The sequence below is a fragment of the Brachionichthys hirsutus genome, chromosome 8 (genome assembly GCF_040956055.1).
Source record: "Brachionichthys hirsutus isolate HB-005 chromosome 8, CSIRO-AGI_Bhir_v1, whole genome shotgun sequence".
NCBI classification, from domain to species: Eukaryota; Metazoa; Chordata; class Actinopteri; order Lophiiformes; family Brachionichthyidae; genus Brachionichthys; species Brachionichthys hirsutus.
The window spans coordinates 7,522,058-7,535,797 of record NC_090904.1 but is presented as its reverse complement, the minus strand read 5'-3'; the positions used below and the strand labels follow the sequence as shown (position 1 = coordinate 7,535,797).

The 13,740-nt window shown below is 43.2% G+C and overlaps 1 protein-coding gene across 1 annotated transcript in view; it reads right to left on the bottom strand.

Moving 5' to 3' along the window:
• cacna1da (calcium channel, voltage-dependent, L type, alpha 1D subunit, a) overlaps positions 1-5,762 on the bottom strand; it is a 38,404-nt gene extending 32,642 nt beyond the window's left edge. The window contains exons 1-2 of the mRNA XM_068742925.1: positions 5,455-5,762; positions 4,149-4,254 (exon numbers count right to left, since the gene is read on the bottom strand). Of these exons, the coding sequence (XP_068599026.1) occupies positions 4,149-4,254; positions 5,455-5,762 (414 nt within the window). The remainder of the gene's footprint in view (positions 1-4,148; positions 4,255-5,454) is intronic.
• Between the last annotated feature and the right edge of the window lie 7,978 nt (positions 5,763-13,740).

Below are 13,740 nucleotides of genomic sequence, written 5' to 3'. Positions count from 1 at the left end.
ATGTTCACCGTATTTTATTTTCCTATTCTCTTATGCATCTCATGCCACACCATGAACTCAAGCCTATTCAGGTGCATATATTTAGACACATCCTTGTATGTGATAAGTGCACGTAAGCAACATAATGAAAGTTGGACACCTCATGGCATTAGGCATATTGTCTATCAGTCCCCAGTGCCATAAGGCCGTCCTCCGCCACAGGGTGAATGCTCATGTCTACTCAGGTGCATCTCACACGCTGACAGAGCCTATCACCGTGTAACACGAGATGTGGAGCCACCGAACCGTGCATTCTTCTACACAAGTTGCCATATGGTTTTACTCTCTGCTCTCCCTTTTTCTTTTCTCACTGACTCATGTAAAAGACAAAAATAAAAACAGTCACACAGTGCAGAAATAGGCATTCTAGATAACAAGCCTGGGACAGTGGTAGTGAGAGCCACAAATGAGCAGTTACATTAAGTAACTAAACACGTAGAGCTACTATCATCTCTATGGGAGTCCAGACACAGATATGCACGCACACACACACACACACACAGGGGAGAGAGAGCGAGTGAACACAAAAACAAGAATTCTTTTTTTTTTTTTTACGTGACGAAAACACAGGCATCAACGCTGCTCTAGTAAAAGAACAATTTCATTTGAAAAAGGACACATTTTTGAAAACAATGCCAATTAATATCAATTAACGTCATTTAATGCAACTAATTATTGCTAATAATTATTAAGGTAATTAATTCATTATATGTTTAGAAAGTCTGTCATCTAAAGCGAAAATATACATTTCTACTTAAAGCATACCCTTATCATTACTGTAAATAAGCTGCACACGTTCTTAAAGAATGTAAGAATGTAAGCATCTGTCTCTAACGTGCATCTTTCTTTTCCCCCCAAGTGTTCTGTCACACTGCAAGCATGAATTTATGTATATAAAATGCTTGGTAGAACAATTCTTAGTCAAAATCCTCACATCCTCAATTATGACAATCTAAATGTTAAACTGATTCAAACTGTAAGTTCTCTGCAGGCATCAAAACAGCCTCTCAATTGTTTGAGTGGACTTTTGTGTCTTTGCATGTTTTTGTCCTTTTGTCCTCAGTAGAATTAGTAGCTCTCTGGCTCCAGAGTTATGCGATGACAGTGGTACCGACAAACACAGCACAATAGCAGATCGTTTGTGCTTTGCCTTGTGAAGGAGGACATTTATGAGTCATATTGTCTATGAAAAAGTCATTATTTTTACTCAGCTATCTTCAGCAGGAGCTGCTTCTGGTGTCGACCCTCACATAGATAAGCCGCAAATGACCTGGTGAGGCAGGAGGCCTACTGACTATGCATCGACCCCCCCCTGACAAGGTGGGTGCAGAGGAGACATACCACATGCAGGACGGATGTACATCCGTCTTACCATGACAGTGAAACCATTTAAATAATGAAGAGCATTAAGGCGATAAAGGCAATAAGCATGAGATGTATGAATGAAATGAGTTCTTTGTCCTCTGTGTTCATGTAAATGTGTCCCCTCGCTACATGTTGTTACTCACTTGTGCCTCCTGGTGGTGATACAACTCCAACGTTTTGCCCTGTGTCCCGCCTTCAGTGGAAATTAGTATCTTTGTGTAGAATGAACAGCTGCATTTAACAAAGCAGTACTACCAAGGCGGACTAATGCTATTAAGACACTTTGACTTTGAGGCATTACAATGTACCAAGTCACAGCAGCTCTGCAGACCAAAGGTGCAGCACATGCAGCGGTGAGATCTAGAGGATTTAACTGATGAACAATGTGAGCTGTCAATGCACAATATGTGAAGTCAGCTTTTCAATATTGCAGGTGTTTCAGCATCACTTTGTATTTTAAGTCGTACCATTTTTGAAAGTTCATTGCCCCAACCGCTTAATCCGCAATCGGGTCGCGGGTCAAGCTGGAGCCAATCCCAGCAGTCAATGGGCGAGAGGCAGGGGACACCCTGGACAAGCCGCCAGTTCATCGCATCGCCACACACAGGCAGACAATCATTCACACACACACGCACACCTTCGAACAATTTAGTACAACCAAAACACCCAATTTGCATGTTTTCGGCAGGGGGAGGAAGCCGGAGAACCCGGATAGAACCCACGCAGACACGAGGAGAACATGCAAACTCCTCACCGAAAGGCCCAAAGTCGCATTTGAATTCACGCCAACTCAAGTTTCATATCTGCATGAAGTCCACCTGTGAGCCTGCAGAGCAAAGCAGCGTGAAATGGCATTTTTCTCTACAGCTGTAACTGCTGGCTGTTTTAGCAAAAACCAGCTCAGCGTTTTTCCCTCGTGAGGTCCCGCTCCGACTAAACCCTGAGTACTGTAGAACAACGAGTCTCGCTGGCACACCTGCCCGACAAAATACTCTATTGTTCAACCCCCTGCTGAAAAGGGAAGAATGCATTATTCACCTTCTGTCATCTGATTTAATGTTGACACTGCAGAATTCAACCAAAGCCCTACGCATGGATTGTATGCACGTGACAATGATCAGTATTGGAATCAGCAAAAACACAGAGTTAAAGAACAACCCATATAAAGTAGAGAGAAGGCAGGAGAGTAGGTTTTTAATGTTAAGCTTTGTCGTGACTGAACTGAAAAGGAACTTATTTACAACAAAATAACTTTTTCTTCCTTCAGTAATAAAAAAACAAGCTAAATCTCTCAGCAAACAGTAGGAAACAAGAATGAACTGTCTACACAACTTCTTTTACCCAAACACAATAAAATTAAATAAATAATAATAATAATGTTTTGAAGATCTTTGTTATTAAAAAATATTTATTGAGCAGCACTTAGGGAAATTAATAATATTGATTGGGTATTAGTAGTCGTAGAATCTGCTCATGGCTGAAAATGAAGGAAAAGAAGCTACATTTAGCATAACGTGCACTCGGTCTGCCTGACACCGGATTTGATTAGCATCACCAGTATGAACACTGATATCAGATTGCTGTTTTGATTAAGCAGAGAGAAAATGATAACCATTTGGTATGTAAGTAATAAAATACGTTGCCTTTACTAAAATCCAAAAGAAAAGCCTTTAAAATCTTTTCTTGACAGACAATGTGCACAAATGTATCCGCAATGTCCAAAAAGCCACAGAGCAGTTCTCCACACTAAGGTAGGTGTGCTTGTTTACCTCCAGTTGATACTTTTGGGATGATCTAACTCTCTAATCCTTCACTCTCACCATCACCACTTACTGTACTGTACCTGCAACAGGCGGTGCCATGTCCCAGATGGCCCGCTTTCCTCTGATGCACCAGCACTGTGTAAACAAACACTCCGAGGTCACCCTTCAGGAGGCCAACCTGAAATGCACCTCAACTCGCTTATGTAGCCCAGAAACACTTCAGGGCTTAGTAGTGTAGCAAACCAAGAGACGCCGCTGTCTGTCCCTCAAAGGAGACGGAGTCCTTGAATATGACACGTTTCTATTCTCAGAGAAACCATTTAAAGACACAAAATGTCTGAACACACGTTATAAAAGCTCCTCATGAATCGCTGAACGTAACGTCGAAATTCTGCTCATGTAAGGAACATGTTCTGCCTGTTTGTCTCATCCTCAGCTATGGAACAGTGCTTAAAATACTACATCACCCATAATTCATCACAGCGACACAAATGCACAAGGTGCACGGAGTGGTGCATAGATGAGGAATTCTAAAAATAGGGAAACTATGGCATGATAAATCACCAGCGAGAATATTTGTCATACTGTTTCTGTGTAGGCAATGCAGATACTTAGAACCTGCAAGAATAAACAACATTTTACTGCAAAGTCTCTGACTGCAAGTTCATCTTTAAATCAAATCAACTTCCTCAACGGAGAGAAGTTTAGTTATGTGGTTAAAAGTGTGTTTTTAAGTGACAAAAATAAAGGAGCGGGGATATACAGACGCTTGTATTCTTTTACTCCCTATAAACTACAAACTATTCAAAAAAATATATGTTTTTACATTCCTATCACAGAATATATTATTCGTATTTATTTCTAGAGACACCATCTTATAAAACATGCAATATGAACCGTGGACTCAGCATTTTGGCTGCAACTACTGAGTATAAGGTGCACAACATGAACACATTACAATGATGTAATCAGATTACTCACCAGGTCATGGTTTGTGGAGTTGGAGTCATCTGCAGGGAAGGGGACATAGACAGCTAAGGCCATACAGTTGGCAAAAATAGCTATTAATATAAAGATATCAAATGGCCTGGAAATCGTTAAGGAAAACGATGGAACACACATACTGCCCCCCCCACTGCTGCTGCCAGGTACCCCCTGTTTTACACACAAAGGTGGATTATCATTTATCTTGTATCGATTGGATATTTGTTGGGACTTTGAAATACACGAATCCTACAGGCATTCTCTGAGAGTTGACACTTAGAATTTAACACCATTTTGTAAATGATACTCAGAGCAAACAAAATACGTCAGCTACAGCGTGTCTAGCGTTAGAATAAAATGCCTGTTGGAAACGATACGCTGTTCTTCGGTGGGTGTCTTTTACAGTTATAAATAACACGTTGACTTTTGAAATACACAAACTGGTAGCTGATGTCTTCTTTCAGGTTGCCTCTGTGTGAGTTCTTTGAATGCCACGACAATAAATCCACTGTGCCAGTCATGTAATTACCACAGCCAGGATCCAATAAAGGTAAACACAGGAAAAGTGAAACTAAAAAGGCAACCACTAATGACCATTTTCCTTATTTATTGATATATGACTGCTGTTTTAATCATTCTATTCTAAGAAAGGTTGCATAAATGTGAAATATCCCAGTCTCCCAACACCTAACTAGATAGCTTCAGACGTTCTCATTTTGATAGAACAGTTACCTAAAGCTGTTTAAAGACATAATACGTAGCATTTCCTCATTATAAAGAAGAAGACTACAACTTCCTTCATGAAAACAATACATAATTTGCTTTCATTATTTTGATGGAGAGACTCCTAGCTGAAGACGTTTGATAATGTGTTTGAATTACAGTGAAATAAAGTTGTTGTTTTTTTAATGTTCAGGGTTCTTGTCAACGTTGCTTATTTTTTGGGGAGGGGGGGTTAGGGCCAGCATCTTTTCAAGCTGTTTCATGACAAAAAGCTGGACATTGCTGCCTTTTTGTGCAAGCACTTCTCAGAAAGGTGCTAGGTTTGTAACTGTTATCTTGTTCTGTTGATAGGACAAGATCGATATAAGAAACTAAATAAAATAAAAAACATGAAGAAACTTTTTTTTTAAATCTCGGTACAGAGGCTACACAGCGCCACCACCGTTCTGCCAGACAAAATGACAACGTGGGAAACAATAAGGTCTGTAATGTGCTGCATTCATGAGTCATTTTGACTCTCTATAAAATGAATTGTCTGCCATAGTTTGACCCCCCCATATGAAGCCACTGTAAAGGATACTTCCACTCTACCAAGCTGATGCAGGCCCTGCGTATGGGGTTGTTGAGGTTGAGGCAGAACAGAGCCCGCGGCGGCCTGCTGTTAGCATTGCTGCCTTGCTTCTTGCTTTTGGCATACTGCTGCCGCTTCTTCTGTGCCAACGCACCTACTGGGATGGTAGAGGATGCCGGGGCAGGCAGAGTCGGAGGAGCAGGTGCTGCTGCTGCTGCTGCAGGGGCTGGAGCTGCAGCAGGTGCAGGGGTGGAGGTGGGAGCGGCCTCTGGGGCCCTGCAGGGAGCTGGGTCTGGGATGGGCCCGTTGGCGCTCATGGTGTGGGCGTGGCTCTGTGAGGAGCATCCAGCAGCGTGTATCTGCCACAGTAGACAGGGAGGCTAAAGAAAGGCAGAGGAGCCCGACCAACCAGGGGGAGGGACGCCGGCGCTGCTGGCATAATTTGCCTCTGAGGAGGAGAAGTTCAGAAATGATGGTGTCAGTGCATGAGAAAGAAGACTAACCACCAGTCTGGCATGCATGGTTCACGAAGAGTTCAAGGTCCTGCTGCCTGTCTATAGAGCTATGAATGACCTTATCCTGTCATTTTAAAAGCTTCTCAGAGGTCATCAGGTTTTGTTATTCTTTAACGTCTCAACAGCCGGAGAAGCTGCTTTTAATTTCTATTCCTGAAACGGCTTCCTATGTCCTGAAATGTTCCAAGTATATAATATTTATTCAAATAAATAAATACAAAAAAAAACATATTTGAAAAAATTATATTTGCCAAGAATTGATAGGAGCGCAGACTTTAAATTGCAACCCAAAAATTCTATTGAACTCTATATATGTCTCGCTGGCAGACAAGACAAGATGTTTTACATTTACATTCTGGCGTACGCCTGAAATGCTGTGCTGGACGACGATGCTGTCAACATAAAAGCATCCTGAACAGTTTCTACAAGGAAAAAAACATGCAGCTCATACCCAAACCAACACACACGCACACACACACACACACACACACACACACACACACACACACACATAACCACACATTTCAATTCAGAACTGCCACTCTGAGATCACTTGGTCACATCAGTTGTGCAAGTCCTTGAACTGCAAGCAGGCCCCGAGGAAGAAACACAAAAGGTCACATTGCAGTGATGCTGAAAGAGGAACACGCCGAATCATGTGATCTGAATTTAGCTGTTTTAGGCTCCCTTTGTGACGCGATGCTACCTTCACGCAGCCGAGGCCAGTCCGAGCTCAAAACGAGAACAATGCCTCTTAAACGCGTTTTCGTTTTCAGCACCGACGGACCCGTGACGAACATGAACGCTGACATCTCCAGGAGCGATTCGTGACGAAATAAGTATCCTCACATTTCTCCTTGGACAGCGCCAAGGTAGGGGACGGTCCACCCCCACCCCCCAAAAAAATAAAATAAATAATAATGTGACATGACAGCCTGACTCCCGGCGTGCGTAGTGAAAATTGAGCAGCGCGCATCAGTCAGATGACTGCTCAACAGAAACAGCTGGCAATGTGATAACAACAAATCCTAATCCGTGGCGCTTTTACGCGCAGGGCTGACAGAGTGGACGGTCCGCATGACCGGATCCTGCCTCGGGATGCTGGGAAGGCAGCCTCGCGTCAATCGGCGCGGATTCCTTCTCCACCGAAATGTATTTAAATGCTTCATCTTTGTGGATCTGCTCCTCAAAACGTGACAACGTCGACAGGAACGTCTCCATTATTAACTAACATTAATGAAAAAAAGAAAAGAAAAAAGGCATCATCGGCGTCTGCATGGAGGAAAACGGCAGCTATGCTAAGAGGCTAACTTCAGTTTGCGGGGCTCCATGCAGTACCTTCTCTGAAGCCGCGGTTCCCCTCCGCTCGGTACGGACCTCCAGTGCGAGGGGGGGTCGGGGGAGGGAGGGGGGGGGGGGGTGCTGGTCCGGTCCCAAATGGAGGTCCTAAATGCACCAGCTCCGGGAGCAGGAGGGACGCACGAAGGTTGCGCGTTAACTGCGCTCTTCCATGGTGAGCGCTGATCGCTGGAGACAGGAGGAGAGTGCGCACCAGACAACGGAGCATCCACGTCCCACTGCCCGATGAGCGTCACAGCGCGAGCAGGCGCTGCTGCTGAGGGTCCACGGTGCCCCCCCCGTCCCCCTCACGAGACTGCCCACTTCAAACAGGTGCCACGGCGTGTCCCTAATATCACCTGTTCATGCGTGGGAGAGGGCACGGCCTCCAAAAACAAAGGCTGCGTTAGTGGTGCATCAATCGGTTACCGATTCTGTGTCGATCGTTCGATATGGATTTTAAAATACTTTTATTTTATTGAGTACTTAACGAGTTCTCACGGAATTTCAGTTATAAAAAAAAAAACTCGACTCAGTAGATGAGTGCGTCTGTTTTTCACCAGATATTTAGTTTTAAATAATTCATCAATAAAGGGCTTCAATCTTAATACTGTCTTTATGTAACTGAAACATGTTTTAATATGCAGCGACCTATTATACCAGAGCACCTCCCACTATTGATTTGGTGTACCCCAATACAATCATTGATCATATGATCTTTGCAATCAGCAGGTCTGTCTGTCTGCGTGTAGGCACAATAACTCAAAAGGTTACAGACGGATATTGATGACATTTTCAGGAAATGTTGGGAATGTTACCAGGAACAGATGATTACATGTCGGTGATGATCCGGAAGAGATCCTGGATTCTGGATCAGTTTGAAATTTTCAGTAACATTGAAGTCGATGGAGCTTCCAAATGTATTCCTCAATATCTCGGTTGATTATTGACTGATGTTTACGGAATTTAACACAGTCATGTAGGGTGGGGGGGGGGGGGGGTTCTATCTCACCACCGAATTTAATCTGGATCGGATCTAGAATGACGTTAGGAAAAAATATTACATTTTAACATTGAAAACGAAGAAAAAATACACATCACCTCCGATTCACTTTTACTCTTCAGGGTTTGTGTATAAAGATACCAAGAACAATTTAGACCCTTTTGATGATGATCCAGATCACCATGTGGACGGTGTAAATCCATTTAGTTTTTTAAAGATTTTCTTTGTCATTCTAATAAGGGAGTTATTTCCCAATTATTAAACTCAGCAGCTCTCCTGCCAATCCGAGAAACGGCGACTTTTCTCAGACAACACGTTGCCCTCCTTTTGGACTACATTTCCCAGTTGTGAGTGTGCATGATAAGAAAGTAAGTCAACACCACCCTGTCGGACCCAGCTGTAACACAAAACTCTTCCGTAACAGCTGTTCTTTATAAAGCAACAGATTCTAGAATATTCCAGACATATGGAGATAAATACAACATCTTCCTCTTCCTCATTAACGTCTCACCTCAAATGATGTTCCTTAATGTGTGTGCTGTTTTGTAACAAATATACGCTCTTAAAATGATAATTTAGCATTATGCTAATACTTATTACCTTTGTAATTGAAAAAGCGCTCAGTCTGGTAAAAGCGGCATCAGGAATCTTGTCCATCTAGGAGTCATATAAATCCTTCCCCTATGAAAGAGGACCAAATTGTTATGGTATGTTATGAAGTGTCTTTAATGACACCAACACATGAAAAACAAAGGTGTGTTTGTGTTAATCATCTTAATTAATGCACCATAATCCTTAGTTAAAATCCACCATCATGCAGCATAGAAACATCATGATGCAATGAAAGGTTTGGGATGTTTTCTCAAATCGCGATTACCACAGCTACTGAGCTATTATTGTCTACTGTGAAAAACCTACCTGCTCGGGCCTCTGATCTGCCCTCGTGTCCCAGCTGAGCGGAGACAACACTCACCTTCTTCAGCTGTGGGCTGGTCAGTGAGCAAACAGCTGCAGTGTTTGGTGAGAGGTGTAGAAAGCCTGGGTGAGGAGGCAGGGACAAGGCTCACCATATCAACTTACCCATCTGCCCAGGATAATGGTCTCATCTTATATCGTCTTGAATTATTCAGCTGTGAATAAGTAATGTGTGTGTGTGTGTGTGTGTGTGTAGGCCAGGAACTCACATAAACTTAGAATCCTTTTTTTTTTCATTTGCTCTTTATTTTTCCCCCAATCATTTAGTTGTAATGAGGATGAGGAATATTTTAGAGTATTACAAATATTAGCATGAACAACTCAATTTCAATTTTTTCTGCCTGACCAGGCATCCAAAAGCTGTTCAGAAAGCACTGATGCACCAATCGGTGCTTTTGCATGTTTATTAAAATGTTCTGTGTGTGTGTGTGTGTGTGTGTGTGTGTTGGTCGAGCTGCTTGAAGGAGAGCAGTAGTGATGGAGCCTGAAAGCCCTGAAGCGCAGCTGTTCTCCCGGTGCATCATCAACTTCACTGCTGAGCCCTCAACACACGCTCAGCCTTAACCCCTGCTGTGCACACTCAACTCTTCTTTCGGAATCTCTCTCTCTCTCTCCATCCTCACGCTTTCCCTCAGCTTACCTAAACCTTTCAAATCTCAAATTCACATGATTCCTTTGTGTAGTTCCCTGCTCTGGACACCTCTCTTGGCTGTTTCCACGTCATCACATCTTTTGTGTAGCTTCAGCCCTACGCCCACTTGTACGTCAACATATGACTGAATACTATAAATGGTAAATGGACTGCACTGACGTAGCGCTTTTCCACATTTTGCAGTGCCCAAAGCGCTTTACAATTTTTGGCCTCACATTCACCCATGCACACGCTCACTCACACTCCAGTGGGCGACTGCTGACACACAAGGTGGGGTTCAGTGTCTATCCCAAGGACACTTCGACATGCGGGACTGTCAGTGCTGGGATTCGAACCACTGACTTACCGATCACTGGACGACCCACATACCGGCCAGAACACAGACATTGGTCTTACGTAAATCTCATGAACAGTCAGGGGTGGGAGCTTTAAGTGAAAGAGCGCTCTCAAATAGAAGGGCAAGCACGATGTCATCATGGCAACTGCAGAGCATTTTAAGGAAATCGAGTGATAAGAGCAGAGTGGAAGAGGCTCAAGCCTGGAGGAGTGACTGGCATTAAACTGATGCACCAAGATAAATGCATGTGTGTGTGGGATTCATTGCATATGAGTGTGAGACTACTCTTGATTTCATTTGCTTGTGCATGCGTGTATGCACATATATGCCATCATGCCTGAGTGCATGCGCACAGATGTAGGTCTGTATTTATATACGTGTGTATTCTGTATCAGCATTTGCTCACTCTAGAATCCCATTAATCATTCCAGAGAATGCTGAGCACATCTTTGCTCCGCGCTGTGCTGTGCTGTGCTATAAGAGTTCTGCACCTTCTCTGTGTTATATTAAGGCATCGTTTTAATAGTGGATGCTTGGCTTCTCTTTTCCTGCCAGAGAGATTAAAAATAGAAACACTCATGCTCTCTGGATGTACTTTCCCCTCCAGGAAGTGTGCAGTTGTGGGTCTCTGACATTGGCTGTGCACCGTCACATGATAGCTTCTTCCCAGGCTACCATTGGCTGGCACCTGTGGGGCTCTGTGAAGAAAAGCTTTTCTGACAGATCCCAGGAGCCAGAGGAGTTGCTGGAAACTGGGAGGACGATGTCTGTGGAACCAGGAGAAACGTGGGGGGGGGGGGGGGGGGGGGTCAAGAGATGGCGTCACTATGCCTCTGAGTGTGGAGGTGCTGGGACGTGACCTCATAGCCGCAGCCAAGGGCAGAAGTCCTCAGAGAGGATCACGTGGCTGAGGAGGTGCAGAGGAAAACGAATGAAGTGCTTGTCGTAACGACTGTCAGACGGCACCTGACCGTTCACCTGTTCATCTCACCTTACTGCTTTTAGAAACTACCATGCTTCACTTAAACAGAGGACAACAGGAAATACGTGTGAACGTGTGCAGCTGAGAGGCTGCTGTGATGCACGTTTGATTAGACAGTGTCCTCTGCCGTTTCATGATAGGAACACAACTGGCCTGCAATTGACGAGCAGAATGCAAACTGTTACGTCAGTGTCATGAACATTGATTGGCCTTAGCTTATCTGAGATAGTTAGGTCAAGATTTTTACCTGATTCCACACCAGATATAAATTGTATTGTGATTTTGACACTGCCCATCTCCTCCCTCCACTGGAAGCTTCTGTGCCGTACCACGTGCAGACCGAATACACTAACAAAGATAGTCCTCAAGATGGCAGCCCAACTCTCTTCAGTTTTCTGAGAGCAAAGGCAGCTTCGGTAAGCGATCAGCTTTAAAGGGGACATATTATGAAAAAAGAATCACTTCTCCCATGTTTCTACACTAATATTTGGTGGTTTCGGGTAATTACTAACAGAAAAACGACTAAATTAAACCACCCATTGTGTAGTTCTGTAATAAAGTATTGAAACATGTCTGGCAGCCTACCCCAAGCTGTTAGCATGATCACATGATTTTATAATGAAGTTAATGAAGATAATGAAGTTATGGTCATCCATAGCTTTATGTAATGGATTTACTTAAGCAGTTTTTATTTGATGTGGAATACTCCTGGGAAATAATATTTTGTTCATCCTTGTCAGAGTCCTGGAAGTTTGTCCTTCTCATTTTAATGGATATATATAAAGCCACAGCTGTTGATGAGATGAAAGGACAGCAAGGATTCAATTGCAGAGCTTTAGGAAACGTGAGCAGGGATCAAGACAACTGGTCTGAGAACAAGGCTATAGTTTGGATAGCTAAGGCTCAGCAATGCTGTGGAGAAGCTACAAAAGCATTGTATCCACTGCATGGTTCACTTCATCAAAACACGGTTCCGAGGTAGGTTCTGTGCCTTCTTGTCCTATATGCATCATGTCCTGCTCAGCTACTCATCTAAAGGCAGAATTAGAGAGCCCAATGTTGTTAGCTCAAGTGCTGACCTAAAATACAAGAGACAAGTTTTAGAGGCAGGAGAAGCCAAATAAAAAAGAAGTCAATAGGTGCTTGAGATAAAAAATAAAAAAAAAACTGCTTGCTTTCAGAGGCATGTTGTTGGTCATTGATTACTCAACATCACACAATTCCTGGGTCATAGAAAAGGTCATCCAGACAAGGTTGGGCTGGTATCTGAGGTCCGGATTAGAACCAGCACACTGGATAGGCCCATGATAAAGACTCATGCAGCAAACTGAACGAGTCGGTTCCAGCCATATATAGCATCAGGTGCAAGTTTTGTTTCTATATGTTTTAGTTTAATGAATACGCCTGCATTTGTTTTATTCGTCTATATAAATGAAAGTTTTACTGTCTCTTTAAGATAAACAGAGCTGTCATTCATTGAGATTAATTTGCCAGTTGAGGCTTAAGCAACCAAAGAGCCACATGGTGCTTCGGCTGGATTTAGAATATGGCTACCAGAAAATACCAAAAACCTGTGGAATAAAATATTTTGTTCATCTTTTTCTTTTTACATTGGCATCCTTTGTAAATGTATCCATCTCATTTAAGATGTAGATGAGTAAAGCCAAGGACATTCATGAGTCACTCATACATATACAGCTGGACAGCTGAGCCTGGATGGAAGGAGTGATCATGTGTCAAGGATTAATATTGCCCAAATATGGAGTGATATAGATAAATGTCGGGTCCATGAATCTGTTTAGGTAACAATTCAGATTGGGATTTACTTTTATTTTAAAGTGATGCAGGACCTTGGCTCTTGGCGTAGCTATGCTCTCTATAGTCTGCCCATCTTCTCTAATCAATGCTCACATCCATCACCTGTAAAAACCAATCAGGTGATATCATCATTTCCTGTACAATAAAAAGGCATATTTCTTTGGTGCGCTCAACAGCCAAGAAAAAAGCAAAACAAATGCAAAATGAAGCACCAAATGATTAGTGTAGACATAAGGACAAAATGAATTAGGGTGAAATACTCCAAATGCAACCCCCCATCTTCATTAATCTGATCCCTCCTAATCTCTCTCTCTCTCTCTCTCTCTCTCTCTCTCTCTCACTCTCTCTCTCACTCACGCACACACACACACACACACACAGAAATGCACGTCTAAAGCTGTGCTGTAACACACCTCCACCAGCTCAGACACACAGTAGCCAATGACATGAGAGTCACTGGATTTTAGCAGCAACACCCAGTTGACGTCACTGGATTACCCCTCCTTTCCTCCTCAGTGAGTGTGTGCGTGAGTGTGCGTGCGTGTGTGTGCGTGCGTCCTTGTACATCTATGTGTCTGCATGCTAAATCCAACCTCTCCCTCACTCTCTTTCTCTTTTCTCCATCACACACGCATACAGGTTTCTGCTGTCACCCTCAACCTTCACAAAACTCAA